At 51.1% G+C, this 17964-nt stretch overlaps 2 protein-coding genes across 4 annotated transcripts; one reads left to right on the top strand and one right to left on the bottom strand.

Moving 5' to 3' along the window:
* Positions 1-10082: 10082 nt before the first annotated feature.
* C1QTNF4 (C1q and TNF related 4) lies at positions 10083-14941 on the top strand. The gene is made up of 2 exons (XM_019743678.2): positions 10083-10763; positions 13814-14941. Exon 2 carries the CDS (start codon positions 13819-13821, stop codon positions 14791-14793), a length of 975 nt encoding a protein of 324 aa, XP_019599237.1. The 5' UTR covers positions 10083-10763; positions 13814-13818; the 3' UTR covers positions 14794-14941.
* Positions 14942-15957: 1016 nt separating this feature from the next.
* Positions 15958-17707, bottom strand: FAM180B (family with sequence similarity 180 member B). 3 transcript variants are annotated; one of them, XM_019743681.2, is made up of 3 exons: positions 17576-17707; positions 16671-16741; positions 15958-16468 (listed from the first exon to the last, which is right to left on the bottom strand). In XM_019743681.2, the coding sequence occupies exons 1-3, from the start codon at positions 17694-17696 to the stop codon at positions 16094-16096; spliced, it is 567 nt and encodes a 188-aa protein (XP_019599240.2). In that variant the 5' UTR covers positions 17697-17707; the 3' UTR covers positions 15958-16093. The 3 variants fall into 3 exon arrangements, with proteins under 3 accessions (XP_019599240.2, XP_074192494.1, XP_074192493.1); XM_074336393.1 differs by lacking the exon at positions 16671-16741 and having other exon boundaries at positions 15958-16496; positions 17560-17690; XM_074336392.1 differs by lacking the exon at positions 16671-16741 and having other exon boundaries at positions 17576-17681.
* Positions 17708-17964: the final 257 nt, after the last annotated feature.

Genomic DNA, 17964 nt, shown 5'->3' with positions numbered 1-17964 from the left:
TGAGAAATTCTTCACATGAGTCAAGGACAGTTTCCTCTCTCAGTGGGAAGAAAAAGCAACCAGGGAGCTGCTCCCCCAACCTTCTGACCATGAGAGAGAATTGCCTGGTGCTGTGTCACAGGAACCACAAGAGAAAGTTAAATCGAGAAGGAAGGGCGCGTGGAGCGTGGAATGAACGGATGAATGAATAACTAGTCCTAGAAAACAATTTGAAAAAATTAGAGAAAAATTAGGATCCCAAGTTTAGAAACTTCCAGTGGGAATGTATGTGGAGCAAGAGGGATAGGAAGCTCTGAATAGAAAACGAGGACAGCCACTTGGAGAAAGTCCTCGTACTGAAAAGGGGGCGCTGAAGAAAGCAACGTGGCTCTATGGAGAGCGCTCTCTCTCTCAGAAATTAAAAGGCAGGGGATAAGACATGGCAGGAAAGGTGGAGTCCTTGATAAATTGAGACTTGGAAAAGGTGTAGACGTCGTGATTATGTTCAGAGGAAGTACCAAGGGGAATTAAAGAGAGGATAGGGTTCCACTGGGGGACGAAGGTGTCAGAAAGCAGAATACTCAGCTCTGATTTTCTTCATTGTCCAAGGAAAAGCATTTCTGAACTGGGATGAATAAAGAAAAAAAAAACGTTTTAGAGGAAATTGAAACCCCAAATAGATGATAGTAAGAGAAGACTTAAGCACCTAGCCATTATTAAAATAAGATGCAAGCCCCAAGGTGTTGAAAAACCTTTGCAGTTAAGATCCCAGAACCCTTGCCAATGCAGCTGAGAAAGCCATGGAGAAAAGGAAGGGGGCCACAGTGCCCAATGGCTGCAGATGTCCTGCTATTCAGAAAAGAAAAGGGAGACTCTGGAAACTAGGTGGGAATATTTGAGGTAAATTCCCCCGAAAATTTATTTTAGAATATAATACACTGGGTTTGAAAGCACCTTGCAAAAGAATTGGTACCTTCACTAAGAACCTAAGAACAAGATACGATGAACAATACCAACAATCTATTATTTGGAAGGCCGCTAGGAGAATTCCCTGGACATAGTAGACCTTGTTTCCAGTTAGACATCGAATGCCTCCTGATTGAGGAAACAACTAGGAAAATACTGACCTCAGGAGATTTCCCAGTTGGGTGAATTCATAGCCCATTTAACCACTATCCCCCTGGCCCCAGTTAGTTATTCAGTGGATGCAAATCTGGAGAGAAGTCTCAAGTTCTATGCTTCTAGACTCTGTATTTGGTCAGCTCAGTAATTATCAGTGCCTGCCACACTCACTATGTTTGCAGATGGCACCACTATTGAGAGCAAAAGCTAATATTTGAATGTCAAAATCAAGATTCTAAAGTATCTTGAAACAGGGCTGAGCCAACAGGATGAATTTTTAAAAAGCGAAAAGACCTGCATTCAGATTTTTTTCCAATCAGCTGCACAGGCACAGGATGAAGGAAGTGTGGTTTGGCAGTGGTGCACGCGGAAAAAGGCTGAAGGCTTTTAGCTGACCTCAGGTTGATTAGAAACCAGTAAGAATGGAGCAGCTGCTTAAAAAGATAGTGGTCCTTCCTGCCCCTTTTTATTTTAGGTACAAACTGATGAAACAGTGAAAAGTGTGTCTCCCATCACCATTCTTCCTGGGAGGCACCCACTGCTAAAGGTTTCTAGTAGATCCACTGGGGTGTATTCTATGCACGTAAAAGCAAATACATACTTTTTTTTTTTACACAAACAATAGCATGAAAAACAATAGTTTTTCACTTAACAGTAAGCTTTAGAGATTATTTCATATCATTACACAAAATGATTCCTCATTCGTTTGTAAAGGGTTCATAGCGTTCTCTTGTGTATATGTATCAGAATTTATTTAATGGGTCCTCTGTGCTGGGCCTGCAGATTGTTTCCAGGATTGTGTTATTACAGACAATGCCTCAATGAATAACTTGTTTCAGACATGTGGGCATGGATGTGAAGAACAGCTTTTTGAGAAGTGGTCACTGAGTGCAAGGATGCACATTTTTAAATTTGGTAGATACTGTCCAACTGCCCAGTTGTGCCCACTGACAATGTATGAATGTCTGTTTTTCCACCTCCTCACCAACAGTGTGTTATAAATCTTATTGCTCTTGACAACCTGAGAGGTAAAAAAATATAATGACCTCTTACTGTAATTTTCTTTTTCTAATACTTATTTGTAGTTTCTTTTTTATTAACTGTTTATATACTTTGCCTATTTTTTTCTATTGAGTTGTCTTTTCCTTCGAGCTCTTTATAAAATAAATTTTCTCTTTGTGATGTGTTATAAATATGTTTTCCAGTTTGTAGTTTGGCTTTTGATTTTGTTCTGGCTATTTTGCCATGTAAATATGTTTCCCTTTTAAGCTGTAGTAAAATGTATCCATTTTTTTATGACTTTTAGAATATATGTTATAGTTCAAAGTTGTTCCTCACTCTGAAATTTTTTTAAAAATATCATTTGAGGGGTTACTGGTTAGCTCAGTTGGTTAGAGCATGGTACTAATAACACTAAGGTTGCCAGTTTGATCCCCTGCGCCCTCCTTAAAAAAAAAAATTATATCTGTATATATAGTTTGATTTCTTTCAGTACTCTTGGTTTCATTTTTACATTTAAGTATGTGACGCATTTAAAATTTGATTTGCTATAAGGCATGATGTATAGATCCAACTTAATTTTTTTTCCAAATGGCTACCTAGTTGTTCCCATACAATTTACTAGATCATGTATCTTTTCTCCTCTGATTTAAAATCCCACTTTTATAATATTCTAATTCCAGTATGGATTTGGGTATAATACTGGATTTTATATTCTGTCCCATTGATCTACTTCTTTTGATACATTTGAAAGAAATTATAGTTTTTATTGATACTTTAAATTACTTTTGAAATGCAAGCAATAAATAGTTGTAGAAAGTTTGGAAACAGGAAAAGTTAATACAGAAAAAAATAAATATGATCGCTGAACCTACCATAAATAACTAAATATTTTGGTGATTATTCATCCAATCTTTTCCTGTGTAATTATAATTGTTACCCAGTTGAGATGATACTACATAAGTCTCATTTTTCATCTCCCAAATCTAGTGTGATCTAAATGCCCAAAGCTGAGCTAGTCATCATGTTAGCCAGAGTGAATCCACACCTCCTTCACCATCTTCCCAGATACCCAGTGCAAGAGGTGGAGGCAGCTTTTGACTCTTCCAGCTGCTTCACTCCCCCTGTTCATTCTAGTCACCAGGTCCTCCATATTTTCCCTGCATAGACTCACAGGCCTTAGATTAAGAAGTCCTCTCGACACAGATGAAGACGCCAAGACCCAGAGAAGGGGAAATAACTTGTCAAAATTAGAGTGCTTTTAACTACAAGAAACAGAGGACTCCACTCAAAATGGCTCAGCCACAAAGTGGCTTTGTCATCTCCATAATGACAGGTCAATAAGTAGGGTAAGTCCAGGGTGTGTTAACTCAGTGGCTCAACAATGTTGTCAAGGACCCTGATCCTTGCCATCTGTGCATTCTGCCATCCCCAGTGTACTGGCTTTTGTCCTCACTCTTTTCCCCACATGGTTGCAAGATGGTGACAGTAGCTCCCAGCATCACCATCTCACATAATATTACATAAAGGCCAGAAGAGAGCATGCCCCTTCCTGATTCCCTGTTGCCCAGAGCAGGAGGTGGGGGTAGCTGGGAAATGTGGGAGGGCATTTTGGGTTGTCACAATGATTGGGGGACACTACTGGCATTTAGTGAGTAGGCACCAGGGGTGCTAGATGTCCTGTAATGTTTGGGACAGTTGATAAGTGAAATAACTAGCTCTCATTCTTCACAGTATTCGTGTAGGTGGGAAAAAAACAGAACCTGTTTTTACATACAAAACAATTTTTTGCGTGGTTTTAATGTACACTGAATTTTCCAGGAATGTAAGTTCCCTGTAAATTGAAGAAGGATCGTAGTTGTTTTGTTTAGAACTTCACCAAGAGTTGGTCACTATTTTAGATGTCAATGCTTCTAGTGATATTAGGGTTCCAGATTTCACACCCTTGTATCAGCCTGCGTTTGTAGCTGTTGCATTTGTGATTCTGCGTAGTAGTATAAACATCTAGCTTCTCTATTTGATTAGTGTAGCAATGCCCAAATATTGACACATTGAAAAACAGATCATTTTATTAAAATTACTACCCTTTTATTTCTCCTTTACATCATACTTGGAGCATTATATTGATTTTTGAATATATCAGATTTTATTTTTTATAAACTTCATTTCAGTATAGGAATGAAATTTTACAAAAATTTTAAAATACTTGCTATGAAAGAAGTTAGATCATACAGGATTGAGATCCACTGGCTTCCAGAATAAAGTCTAGACACTTAAAATCCTGCAGATCAGATCCCAAACTCACTTTTCTGGACCTGTCTCCTGGCAACACCCCTGGACTTCATCCTTCAGCCATGCCAAGGTGATTATTCATTTTTCAAACATACCAGGCAATCGTCATAGCACATACGGAGTGCTTACAATATGCCGGGCTCGGCTATATGCTTTACTTCGAGTATGTCTTTCAATGTTTGCGACAAGCCAACAAGGCATAGATACTTTTCTTATCCCCATTTTACAGGTGGGGAAACTGAGCTCATGCTGTTAATAATGGAGCTGGGATTCAAACCAAAGCAATCTGATGCCAGTCACTGCCCTTCACCGAGATTCTGGATTGCCTCCTTGGGAGATACCCCTGCTCCCTGGCCCTTCCTCCCAGAATGCTCTTCCCATCTCTTGTTACCTGTCAAAGTCCAGTGCAGCCTTCACAACTTCATTTAAGTGTCACTTCATTCCTTAATCTTTGCTGTATCCCTCCTCTTGAAATGAATTTCTTTTCCTAGTGCTCCCATTGCACTTTATGGTTTTTATTGTCTACTCTTTAAAGAACTGAGGCGGCAGTGATAAGTTCTCTATGCCATTCATGCCTCTCCCTGCCCCCTTCCTTTTTTCTCCAGCAGTTGCTCAGCTGGACTTTGCTTGTGTTTACCTCTCAGTCTACCTCCCCCGGTCAGCAGGACTCTCCTGACCCACCCACTGGCTGACACGGATAACAAGCAAAGTGATTCAAACACACGCACACACACCGTTCAGAATCAGAATGCAAGGACTGTCATCACTCTTCAATGTCAGAAACAAGGATTGAAATGCCACAGGGATTCTCTCCCTTGCCCACCTTGTAGGATATACCCTTCCTTCTTGTCCAGTGACTGTCCCTCCCTGAGGCTCCTGCAGGCCTTGGAGACCTCACCACCTTCTCCTGCGCGGGCCGCTGCCACCACTGTTTCAGCTCATGCAAGAGTGGGTCTTTTCCCAGCCTCCTCCAATTGAAAAGTTGATGGTTGTCCCCAAGGATGTACCTATCGTGGTGTTGACATACAGCACTCCATGGCCAAATGTACAGAATTTGGGTCTTCTGACCACCTTGAGGTATTTGTGCCTCTAATCTCTGCCACCATGGGTTGAGGAGAACTTGCACCAAGAGCTCAGGGAATGAGCCTGCGTTTGGGGAGAAACTTGACTGTCCTGCCATCTTCACCCCGGTTTTGAGCAGTTCTGATGGTCCCAGTGTTCCAACTATCTATTGCTGTAGTAACCCAGAAGTTGCTGGTTTAACACAACAATCATTTCTGTCCCTTGCGGGTCAGGAGGTCACTGGGTTCAGCTGGGTGGTTCTCATTCAAGGTCCCTCTCACAGTTGCAATCGGTGGCTGGGCCTGGAGTCCTTGAAGGCTTTCTCACTCATATTTCCAGCAGCCCACGCTGGAACCTCAGCTGGGCTAGCTTCCTGGGGTCTAACCTCTGCAGCTGCACAAGGCCCCAAGCGCAGAATGGTTTGCTTTAATGCTCTGTTGTCACCACTGAAATTCTGAATTTTTGAATAAGAGGCCCTGCATTTTCGTTTTGCCCTGGACCTCGCAAATTAGGTAGCTGGCTCTGACGGGGGCCACACCATCTCCACGTGGCTTTTCCATGTGGCCTGGGATTTTTCAAATGATGGGTTCCAAATGTGAGAGTTTCAAGAGAGAGAGCCAGACAGAAGCTATATCACCTTTTATGACTGAACCTAAGTCCTCCTCTTAGAGGGGAGTGGCAAGGTCACAGTGTAAGAAGAGCAGGTGGGGTGGATGATCCAGCTGTCTTTGGAAAATGCAGTTTGTCACCTCTGGTCATGAGCAGGTCACGTTCCCCTTCCTGGCCTCAACCTCCCCCTCTGTAGAAGGAACCTAGGGGTTCAGTTCTTCTTTGGGAAAAGGGACAAGGAAGGGTTGGGACCTTGATCCTCGAAGCCACTCTCAGCTGTTCCCCTCCCAAGTCATTTACCAAGTACTCGGAGGAACTGGAACCTGCCAATCAGGCCAGGAGCCCGCCCAGGAGCTCTAAATGTCCCTTTCCCTGGAGGGCTGAAATGTCAGCGCACAAGGCAGAGACTCAGCACCCTGACATCTGTTTCTCCTGCCGGCATCTCTGCTTGGCTAACGCTGCTTCTTTCGTTTCTCCCTGGGGCATATTGTTGTCTTTCTCATTAACTTCCCCTCAACTCCCAGCAAGGTCCCTAGACTCTGAGGTCTGTTAATTCCCCTGTAATCCCCTGGCAAACCGGGACGCTAATTAAATTTTTAGTTTGTGCGCACACTCTGTCAGTCTCTGAATCTCTTCTGGGTCTCTCATCCCCCATCTGTCTCCTCCCTTTTCCTTTCTTACTAGCCCCACATCGTTCAGATCCATCAGGACACAGTATTTTCACGCAGATCTCCCTGCCTCTCACTCTTCTGTCTTTCACTCTGCAGCCAGAGTAACCTTACACTACAGCTCTGAGCACTCTCCCCTCTGCTGAGGGATAAAGCGAGCTCCTTGGCTCGGCATTTAAGCCACACACACCTTACCTGCCATAACTTCCCGCGATCAATCCTTTCTTCCTGAACGGAGCATATGGTCCCCTCCCCAGCCCCACTAAGCCACCTCCACCCCTTTGTTCAGATTCTTACCTTTGACTGGTTCCCACCCTCTCACCCCCTTCTGGGATACCTTCCCACCCACACGCCCAGGTGAAATTTCTCCCTCCCTGAGCTCTCATAGCACTTTGCAGTTCTCTCCTGACTCTCATCTCTTTTTCACTTATGGTTCTTTATGTCCACATCCAGCCACTCCCACTAAATGATTAGCTTCTTTAGGGCAGGGTCTCTAGGTCTCATTCATCTCAGCTTCTGAACACCTCCCTAACACTGGGCTTTAGAACACTTCTTTGTTTTCTCCTGGCCCTAGGTGGCAGCTGGAGCTCCAGCCTTCTTGTATACATTCCAGGAAGAGAAGAGGGAGGGCAAAAAGAATGGACATCCCAGCTGAGTCGGTCCCTGTAAAGCACTTTCTCTCCCAATGACTTCTGCTTACATCTTGTTGACCATGCCTAGCTGCAGGAGAAACTGGGTACATTGCCTCCCTTCAAACTCAAGAGCTCATCTCTCATTTTACAGATGAAAAAATAAGGCCCGGAGAAGATCAGAGGATTAGGTAGGCTGCAGAGCAAGTGGCTAAGGACTGGGTTTCGGAGACAGGTGGACCGGGTTTGAATCCTGCCCCTGCTTTACCCTCTTCATTCCTCATTTGTAAAATTGGGTTAATGATACCTGCTTCGGGGGATGTTAAGAAAATTAAACAAGGTAATGGATGTGAAAAAGCACTTAACAGCTTGAGACTGTCTTAGTTTGGACTCCCCCAAAAGCAGATCTTGAGACAAAGATTTGGGTGCAAATAGTTTATTTAGGAGGTGGTCCCAAGAAGCAGGGTGAGGCAGTGGAAAAGAGAGACGAGGGAGGAAAGCAAATAAAGCGTACTGATACAGGTAGGTTTTCCCCGTGGGTGACAGGTTTCCTTCTACTGGAGTCTTCCTGAGACTGGAACATGCATGGGAATTGGGAATTGTCCCACTGAGGGACTGTGGGGACAGAGCCCCAGAGAGCAGTTTCCAGGCTCTCGGCCTCACATAGAAAGGTGCTGGCTCATGTAGTAAATGGCCATCAACTGTGATTGGCTGGCCATCAGCTATGGCTAGTTGGCGATCAGCTATAACCAGTGACCCATTGGCCACTAATATAACTGCTGTGGCTACGCTAGCAGAAAATGGGGGCTAGCAAGAAGATGGTGGCTGGGCTGGCAAGCGCAGATTGCAGTTAGGATGGTGTGTTGCGGACAGTGTGGATCCAGCCTCCAATGAGACTATAGTGCCGCCAGCGAGAATATAGTGGTATGAGTCCCCTATCTATGGCTCCGTGGGTGTTCCTTTTTGGCTTCACCATGTCCTGCGTTCTTATGTGGGGAGCGGGAGCAGAGACCCCGCCTGTCACCCTGCATGACAGGGATCCAACTGTGGAGTATGTTTCCAGTAACACTGATGCCTCCTTGGTTGAGGGTTGCCCTGGGGGTTAGCTTTCCACATCTAGCCTGCCCCACACTCACTTCCCCAGCTAAGAATGCCTCAGGAGAGACCCAGGAAGTTTGGCAAGTTCTGGAAGTGTCTGTAGGTGACCTCTTCATAGGCCTGGGGGTATGGATGGGGCACTGAGAGCATCTGCTACACTCAATAAAAGGACCTGCTATTAAAAGTCCTCTTGTGTTGTGGTAGCTGTACAACTAAGTGGGGGGGGGGCAGGTACTCCAACCTTGCCTAGGGCTCTTTTTTCTGAACCTCCCGATGTCTGTCCTGGTCCGCCCATGTCCAGCACCCTAGCCTGCCCTACACACCATCAGCTCATGGCATCCTCTTCCCCCATATCTCTTTCCCAGTGGTCTCCACGCAGTTTCAGTCCACTGAAGCAAACCCTCTGTCATCTGCCTGAGCCACCTGTCTCCACCCTCAACCCTGACTTCTCTGGAGAACTTTCAGTGGACCCAGGGAAAAGTATCATGGTTTTCATCCTGGGCCAGCCCCCCACTGGGATTTAATGGTCCTGCCTGCAGAGTGTGCCTTCTTCCCTCCCCACCACCATTGGAATCACACCTTCAAAAGGCACCTTCAAAATGGCAGCCCCACCCTTCTGGTCCAGAAGAGGACCAATGCCCTAAGAAAGGTTCACTCTCCCGCCTTCACTCTCCATCATGCCCTCCCCATAGGCCTTTTCAAGCTGGTGAAAGAGACAGTCGTGATCCTACAGGGCTCGACGGGGGTTTCACCCTATGCCCCCAAATGCCCCGTGTCCAGCCTGAAATGCCTCTGTTCATTCCTTTCCTTTAAGGCACATATTCATTAATTTATCTAACACCCTGAAATAACCTTAATGAGCCAATCATCGTTACCAATGATTAAATTAACTGGGATCACATAAATTTTGGGGGTAACAGAAGGAAAGCTCCAGAGGATGGAGGGTTTCCTGGGGCACCAGGCTTCTCAGGGACCACACACAGGGTCTATGGCCGAGCCAGGACTGGGGCCCAGGCCTCCAGCCTGCCGGAGTCAGCCAGGGCAGGTGGACGGCACCAGCAACTGGTACCCCAGAGTGGGGCTCTGTAAAAGCTACCCACTCAGGCGACTAGTGCCAGCACGTGGTCACCTCCACAGCAGTCAGGGCAGAGAGAACAGCTGCCCTAATGAAGGGAGTTCGAGCCCTCCACGGTGGGGCCATCAGAAGGGCCTCTGGTGAGTGCTGAGGTGGGAGGACAGCTGTGCCCAGCCCTGCTGTCCTGCTGGATCCTGTCACCCTGGCCCCAGCTATGCAGACTGTCAGTGTCCCTCAGCAAACAGGCCCTAGGAGCCCTCCCACTGCCCATCTCAATGCTCTCCCTTCTCGCAGGCACTGAAAAAGCAGCCTTTCCAGCCAGAACTCAATTCTGCCCCAAGGCCTCCCCTCCTTTCTCACCCTCTCCCCATGTGGTGGGAGAGGCTGACCCTCTGACCTCTAGGAGCTTTGTCTTCCTCTTTCCTTCCTAAACAACTGAGGGCATTTTCAGATTTGGAGGTGAGAAAGGAAAATTAGGTCACTTTAAGCCCTTCCTTTACCAGCGACGTTGACCCATTTATCCTTCTCTTCCCTCAAACCCCCTCCCCCAATGCCTGGAAGTCGATCCCAGCCAAAACTCACCTTCCATTGTCCTTGCAGCCCAGAGGCTAGTCCAGTATCTGTCCTGCTCCGTCCCCTCTCCTCAAACCGGGAAGGAGGCTGGTCTAAAGAGTGCCCTGGGCCACCCCCAGTTTGGCCTCTGCCTCAGGCCTGTTTTCCCTTTGGGGCCTCAGTTTCCCCATCTGCTAACTTGGATTAATGATGCCTGCGCGCTAGACCCAGATGAGGCTCCAGGGAGGCCACGGATGAGGAAGGGCCCAGAGCCCCGCGCAGCCTGCACAGGGGCCTCCTTGGTGCAGTGAGCCCCTAGGCCCCGCCGCTCGGCTCCCCTCCGCGGCGCGCCCCTCCCTCTCGCTTCTCCTCCCCGCTCTCCCCTTCCCGCCTCTGCCCTACCTCTCCTCCCGCCGGTCTGTTCGCTAGCTCTCCAGCTGTCCTCTTACCCTCGAGCCTCCCAGCGCCTCGCTGCCCCGCGCCCACCCCAGGGTCCCAGCGCCCCGCCGCCGCCTCGGGACCCGGAGGAGCGGCCCGAGTCCCCGCCGCCCCGCCAGGCCCGGCTCGCCGCAGCGCGGGCGGCCAGTGCGCAGCCCGGCGCCCGCCTGGAGCCCGGAGCCCGAGCCGGACTGCGGGCTCGGAGCGAACCCGATCCGACCGCCGCCCCCAGCCAGCCAGGTGAGGGCAGCTCGGGGGCGGGATGGTGGGGGCAAGGTTTCTCCTTTATTGGGAGCGGAGGTGGGGAAGATGCGGGGAATCCGGTCTTTCTCTGAAAGGACCTAGAAGCTTTTTTCATGAAAGAGACTCAAGGGCTTTTTCTCTGAAGGGATGGATGAAGGAAGGTCGGGGGACAGAGCGGGTCTGAAGTACCCTTTCTGAGGGATTTTTTTTTTTTTCATGAGAAATGATTAATTGGCTTCTGTGAAAGGGGGACTTACCTTCTTGGGAGCATGAGGGGCTTTCAAGGCCGGTGGGGAGGGGTGTTCTGGCGGGGCTTGGGGAAAGGGGTAATTGGGGAGTTGGGTTGGGCGACGAGGGGGGCTCTTAGCCTGACATCGCTGCACCTCCCCCCGTCGGTTCCGAGGCTCTGGGTCTGCCCACTTCTCTGTGTCCCAGTTTTTTTCTCTTTGAAGATGACTATTTTGAGCCCCACCTGGACAGAGCTAGGAACAGCCATTTCATTCCCTGCAACTATGATGCCCACCTGACACCCCCCCACCTCTGACCTGCTCAGGGAAGGGAGTTTAGGGAAGGACAGGGACCTAGGGATCTGGGAAACGGACAGCGGGTGACACGGAGGCTGGATACTGGACACACAGAAGGACCCTCTGGCACTGGTAGGTGCACCAGACCCAGCAGAGGGTCCTGGGGGTGAGGCAGGCAGGTGCTCCTGGGACAGGGCCTGCTAGGAGAGCAGCAGGGTCAGGAGGAGTTGAGATATTCCCATACTCTGAGAAGGCAAAACACTAGAGTTTTTGTTTGGTTTTATTGGGTTTTGCTTTCTTTCTCCCTCACCCTCCATCCCAAGGCTCATTCCACTTGTCTCCCCTCCTATTTTTGCAAAAAGGGAAACCAAGGCAGTGGACAGGTTGGCTGGAAATATCTGTGCTTGAGGGAAAGGTGGTGGAGAGGAAGGTATACTGAATTCAGAGTCAAAAGACGTGGGTTCAGGGCTTGCCTTCGTGCTCCATGGGTGACCTGGCCCAAAACGCTTCCTCTTCTTGGGCCTTGGTTTTCTCCTCTATAAAGTGGGAGAGGGCCCACTTGTCTCTCAGGTTTGCTGAGACCTGACGTGTCCAGTTTTGTAAAACGGAATGCACTGATACTTGTGCCATGCAATCTTCACCACCACAGGTGGGCTCCCTCCAGCGTCCCTGCCTTCTCCAAGGGTATGGGCTAGCTCATGGGGCGCCTTTGCAGAAAGTAGGAAACGTCCCTTCTCTGAAGGAAAGAGTGTTCAGCTGGGCTAAGGATTTGGGGTCTTTATTATGAGAATTAGGAAAAGGCACACTTTTCCCCAGGTGCAGTATCCCCACACATTTGGGCAAGTAGAATGTGGGCTAGGTTCCAGTGCCCATCTACCTTCAGGTGAACAACCTTGTTGCGCAGGGCATGTCTGCACAGTGGCAGCACCCTGCCACCCTCTCAGCAGGCCCCCAGTGTCTCTAAGAGACACAAAGCTACCCACACTCCCAGGGTATTGCCTATAGTAGCCCACATCCTAGGCTGCTGCCAGCTCACTTTCTGTCCTGCTTTTGTCTCCACTTCAGGGCTTCGGGTATTCAATCCCCAAAGCCTAGACCCTACTAGGAAGCATGATGAAATCCCACCAGGAGAGTGACTCCTTTGAGTTCAGCAATGCCTTCACCAAACTCCCAGGGGCAGGAATTACTGAGTCCCTAACCCCTTATGTCAAGAACTTATCAGAAGGCAGTTTTTGAAGGTGTTAACCTGCTGCCTTCTGAGATCACCATTGTTCTGACAATAAACGATTAAAAACAAAAAACAAAAAACCTTATCAGATTGTTTTTCTCAAAGCCAAGAGCAGAAGTCTTGCACACCTGGGTGGCACAGCCGTTCACAAACTGTGATCACATCTGTTATCTCAGAGCATTCTCACAGTAAGCTTGGAAGGCAGGTCTCCTTCCATTTACACAGAGGAAGCTATGCCCAGAGAAGTTAAGGAACTTGCCTACGGTTTCAGTGTGTAAATGGCAGAGCGAGGACCCAAGCCCAGGTCTAAGTGTCCTTTCCTCTCCACCACTGAGAAACAAAGCTGCTGACCTCACAGTCTCGCCAAACTTCTGCTGGAATTGTTGCTCTCTTTGACCCCAGCAGCTCCTGCCTCTCTCCTTCCCCTCAGTGACCAGCCCCCAAGCCCAAAGGAAGAAGTCGCTTTCACTTACTCTGCTTTCATGGGGGAAGGCAGCTACCTCAAACCCCAACTGTTCTGGCCTCTTTAGTGCAAGGGCCCTTGGGGAGTCCAGCGGTCCAATGTGGGAGCTGACCCTTGAGTGGGTCAGAGGCCAGGAAAGGGGTCAGGGAGCAGCTATTTCCTTTCCTGCCCAGATGGGGGCTGAAACCATGGCCATCATGGGGGACATCAGTACAGAGAGCCAGTGCCTGAGTAAGAGGCAAGCCAAAGACCACAGAATAGCCACAGGAAAATGCAGCAACCCAGAGGCTGAGGGAAACTGAGACCCTGACCACCCCGTGTTCCCAGGGCCCCTGGGTGCCAAGGGGAAGGGGATGGGGAAAGCTCAGCAGACAGGGCTATAGGCGCCTTCCAACAGAGCATCTCTGCTTGTATCTGTTTTATGTGTGTGAGCTTTCACCTGAGGAAGGGTTTCTGGTGCTTTAAAAAAAGTCTGAAGAATCACTAGCCTAACCTAATGATTCTCAATGTGTGGTCCGTGGACCAGCAGCATGTGCATTACCCGGGAACTTGTTAGAAATGCGAATTCTCAGGCTTCATCCAACACCTACTAAATGGAAACTCTGGGGTAGGGCCCGACAATGTGTGTTTTAACAAGCCCTCCAGGTGACACAGAGGCCCGCTAAAGTTTGAAAACCACTCATCACTCCAAGTGCCTAGGAGACGGAGTCCTAGTTGTGGGTCAAGGGCAGGGCTGGGAAGAGAACCTGTCTCCCAGTTCGGGAGCTCCGGGCATTTTGGAAGCGGCCCCAGCCCGACCCTCCTCTCCTTCCCCTTCTGCCTCCTCTCCCAGGGGCCATGCTGCCGCTCCTGCTGGGCCTGCTGGGCCTGGCCGCCTGCAGGGCCCTGGGCCCGGCTCCCAGCTCCACAGAGCTGCGCTCGGCCTTCTCCGCGGCACGCACCACCCCGCTGGAGGGCACGTCGGAGATGGCAGTGACCTTCGACAAAGTGTACGTGAACATCGGTGGCGACTTCGATGCGGCCAAGGGGCAGTTCCGCTGCCGCGTGCCCGGCGCCTACTTCTTCTCCTTCACGGCTGGCAAGGCCCCGCACAAAAGCCTGTCGGTGATGCTGGTGCGCAACCGCGACGAGGTGCAGGCGCTGGCCTTCGACGAGCAGCGGCGGCCCGGCGCACGGCGCGCTGCCAGCCAGAGCGCCATGCTGCAACTCGACTATGGCGACACGGTGTGGCTGCGGCTGCATGGCGCCCCGCAGTACGCGCTGGGCTCGCCGGGCGCCACCTTCAGCGGCTACCTGGTGTACGCCGACGCCGACGCGCCTGCGCGCGGTCCGCCCGCGACCTCCGAGCCGCGCTCGGCGTTCTCGGCAGCGCGCACGCGCAGCCTTGTGGGTTCCGACGCGGCCCCGGGGCCGCGGCATCGGCCGCTTGCCTTTGACACCGAGCTCGTCAACATTGGCGGCGACTTCGACGCGGCGGCCGGCGTCTTCCGCTGCCGCCTTCCCGGCGCCTACTTCTTCTCCTTCACGATGGGCAAGCTGCCGCACAAGACGCTGTCGGTGAAGCTGATGAAGAACCGCGACGAGGTGCAGGCCATGATTTACGACGACGGAGCGTCGCGACGCCGCGAGATGCAGAGCCAGAGCGTGATGCTGGCACTGCGGCGCGGCGACGCCGTGTGGCTGCTCAGCCACGACCACGACGGCTATGGCGCCTACAGCAACCACGGCAAGTACATCACCTTCTCCGGTTTCCTGGTGTACCCCGACCTCGCCCCCGCCAGCCCGCCCGGCTTTGGGCCCCTGGAGCTCTGAGCTCCCACCTGGACAGGAGTCCGGGGTCATGCATGCCGAGCCGGGGCCTGTGGCCCGAACACCCCGTCGGTGCGAGCATGACGGCCCGCCCAGTGCGGCTGGACTCTGCCAATAAAGTGGGCCTGCGCCGGCGCCTATGTTCCCCAGGGTCCTGCCTCTGTCGTGACTGCGACGCTTTTGTCTCAGGGCGGGCGGGAAGGCAGTGACTACTCCAGGCACAGGGTGGGGGTCAGAGGGCACGATTTGGTCAGGTCCTGGGAGGGCGAGAAGGTAGAAATTTGAACCTTAGTCACTTAACCCATTATGGGCCTCTTCACGTCCCTTTCCAGTCTGTCCCTCAGTCTAACTCCTCCCCCATTGACCTTCAACGTTGTTCTTAGGGCTGTTTGTTGGCTGATTCCTCTTTGGGACAACGGGCAACACCCTGCTGCTTCCCTGGGGTTATGGATTCAAGGAAACCGCACATTCCTTCTTCCCTGTAGGGTGTGTGAATGGGATGAGCAATTGATACTTGGTTGCCGCTTTCAGGATAGGGAGGGTGATTTGCTCAGGACGGGGTAGACGTGGAAACACACCGGCTCCAGGAGGCCAGAACAGAACGTTTTATAGGATGAGCTGCACAGGATCAGGGCTATACCGCCAGCCTCAGCTTGTCTCTCTGTCTGTCCCCTCCCAGCCTCACCTTCCTCTGAAGTGTTCATCTCATGAGCCTTGTTGAGATAGACCAAAAACATACCCCCCACCCCTCACCCCCCCAAAAAAAGTGTATTCCTCCACTTGTTTTCCTTCACTCCTCCAACAGGCCAAACTAAATTTGTCCAGTCTATTCTCCAGTCCACCTGGGGAACTTGGAGGTTCAGGGACCCCAGAACAGTGGTTGGGCTTAAAAGGAGTTACCTAAATTAGGACTGGGTGCTGACCACTTACAAGGTTTCTGTTAGATTCTACAAGACCTCTCTTGGCCTGCCAGGGTAGGAGTTGGAGGATCTGACCTGGCCTTACTTGGGGGCGGCTTCCTTTAAAGCATCTCTTAAACACACTGACCCCAAAACACACACAACTCTGCCTTTAGCTGTGAGCCTGCTGTCCGGGACCTAAAGCCGGAGCTCTTAGCCTATCAGGGCCCAGGGAAGAAGATGGGGGAGGGATAAACGGGTCTGGGTTACAAAGCCAACCCCAGAGACCTGAACACAGAGGGAAGAACTAGGTACCAGATGGAAGCTCCTGCCCAGGATGGGTCTGGGGTGGAGGTGGTGAGGCTAGGAGGTGAAAGGGGAGGGTCAGGGGAAGGAGTCAGGATCTAGAGCCAGGGTCCTAGAGAAGGGGGCTGGCCCTGGGGGCAGAAGCCCTTGCACAGGTCCCAGAGTGTTTCCTGTGCCAGGAGGGCAAAGACCTGCGCCCAGCGACCCCTCTCCTCAGCCTCGCTAGCCTTGTGCATCCGGTAGACACAGGATAGGCCTGTGAGGAGCAGACGTTCAAAATCCCAAGGGCCAAGAGGAGGCCCCTTCCGCAGGTCCTGGAACTGCTGCAGCTGCTGCTCAGCACCCTCCAAGTCACTGGGCATGTGGTGCTGCAGGAGGAGCCTGAGTCGGTGGCCTGGACGTGTGGACGCCAGTTCCTCATCCTGGATGTGCAGCTGCCCCATGACATCCAGCTCCAGCCCAGCCCAGAGAAGCTGCAAGGGGAGCCATGTAAGGGGTGGGCTGGGGTCCCAGGGACAGGGAGCAAGAGTGGGCTGGGGAGGCATAAGCAGGCAGTAGGGCCCATGCTGGGTGCCCCCCTCCCAGCAGGCCCAGCTTGAGACATGCCCCTTCCCAAGCCTGAGCTTAGGGACCTCTGGACGCTCCCACCCTTATGTCCCAAGCTAGAGGAAAGACCTCAAACATCACTTCCGGGGCCTCTGGCTCCTGCAGGCCACCTCCCACGCTGGTGCTGTCCATGGCCTGCCCTGGGGCAGCAGAGAGAAGTCAGGCCCCTGCCAAGCTCCACCCTGAACACCCCAGCTTCCCAGAAATGCCCCTCAGCTGCCTAGTAAGGGTGCCTAGAGGTTCTTCTAGCTGCAAAAGAGCAAGAATGCCATCCCATGTCCCCTTCCCCCTACACACACATGCACAGTGATGTTCACCCTCCCAGGCATTGGTCTTATGATCCCAAAATCATCATCTTAAAACCCAGATGCCACCTCGGCAAATGTCCAGGACTCCTTGAACTTCTGCAGTTCCCTTGGCCAAGAGCTGCAGGCCAATGGTCACAAGACACTTGACTCCCCACTTCCCCTCTCTGTGTAATCATCTGGGGACAGTGTAACCTAAAACACTGCCAATGACCCTCCCCAAAGGTTGAGGTTCTTCCCCTTTGGAAAGAACCCACTCCTTAACTGCTCCTCAGTAGTTTGGTATGCAAGGCAGGAGGCCAGGCAAGGCCGGATGTCTCTTGCAGCTAGCTTCCTTCATTTCACCCCACCGTGCTGCCTGGCCCTTGGAATGATTGTTCCAAGCCCATGGCAGGTCAAGAGGTGCTGCTTTGTGCATCAACCAGAATAGGCTCAGGCCCAGTTCTGTCCAGGGCCATCAGTGAGGGCACCTAGAGCTATCTCCCTCTGCTTCACCTGGACCTTTCCAGTTCCAGGGCTGGGGCCCACACATTAGCTCTAGCACAGGTCAGCCTGGTACCGACCATGTCCAGTTCTAGGGCCTGCTAGGCTCAGGTAGAACCAACTGTAACTACTATCAGCTGGCAGCTTTCCTTGGCTTCCATCCACCCCACTCTGAAGCCCTGGTACCTGCATGGTGCTGGGCTGTAGTCAACCCCAGGAGGCAAATGGCTACCATTAGCCAAGCCAGGAACTGCCTTTTCCCTGCCATGCCGGTCCTCTGGTCCTGCATCCGCCTGCCACATACCATGGCTCCAACTTTCCACGGCAGGCTGCTCAGGCGTTCCCTGCATTGCGTGTCAGACTTCAGTGCTAAACAGGGAGGGGCTAGCTCTGGCTTCACAGGGGCTCTTTCCATCCTGTAGAAATGTGGAATCTGGTTGTTGGCATAGGTACCTAGCTCCCTGCTTGTCAGGCCCTCAGCCTGTTGTCCAGATGGCCAGGATGCTTAGTTAATAGAAAAAAGGTGTTTGGTAGCAAACAGTTCTAGCTTGGCCTTCCCAGGAGGTAGGAAAGTA

Source organism: Rhinolophus sinicus, linkage group LG06 (assembly GCF_036562045.2).
Source record: "Rhinolophus sinicus isolate RSC01 linkage group LG06, ASM3656204v1, whole genome shotgun sequence".
Lineage (NCBI taxonomy): Eukaryota > Metazoa > Chordata > Mammalia > Chiroptera > Rhinolophidae > Rhinolophus > Rhinolophus sinicus.
This window is presented reverse-complemented; position numbering and strand designations above follow the sequence as displayed.

Excerpts from the sequence above, each read along its gene's own strand:
- FAM180B (XM_019743681.2), bottom strand. The coding sequence starts at position 17,696 with ATGGTATGTGGCAGGCGGATGCAGGACCAGAGGACCGGCATGGCAGGG. Across the intron at positions 16,742-17,575 it reads TACAGCCCAGCACCATGCAG|GGCAGGCCATGGACAGCACC; the intron begins GTACCAGGGCTT and ends CTGCTGCCCCAG. Across the intron at positions 16,469-16,670 it reads CCCCGGAAGTGATGTTTGAG|CTTCTCTGGGCTGGGCTGGA; the intron begins GTCTTTCCTCTA and ends CTCCCCTTGCAG.
- C1QTNF4 (XM_019743678.2), top strand. The coding sequence starts at position 13,819 with ATGCTGCCGCTCCTGCTGGGCCTGCTGGGCCTGGCCGCCTGCAGGGCC.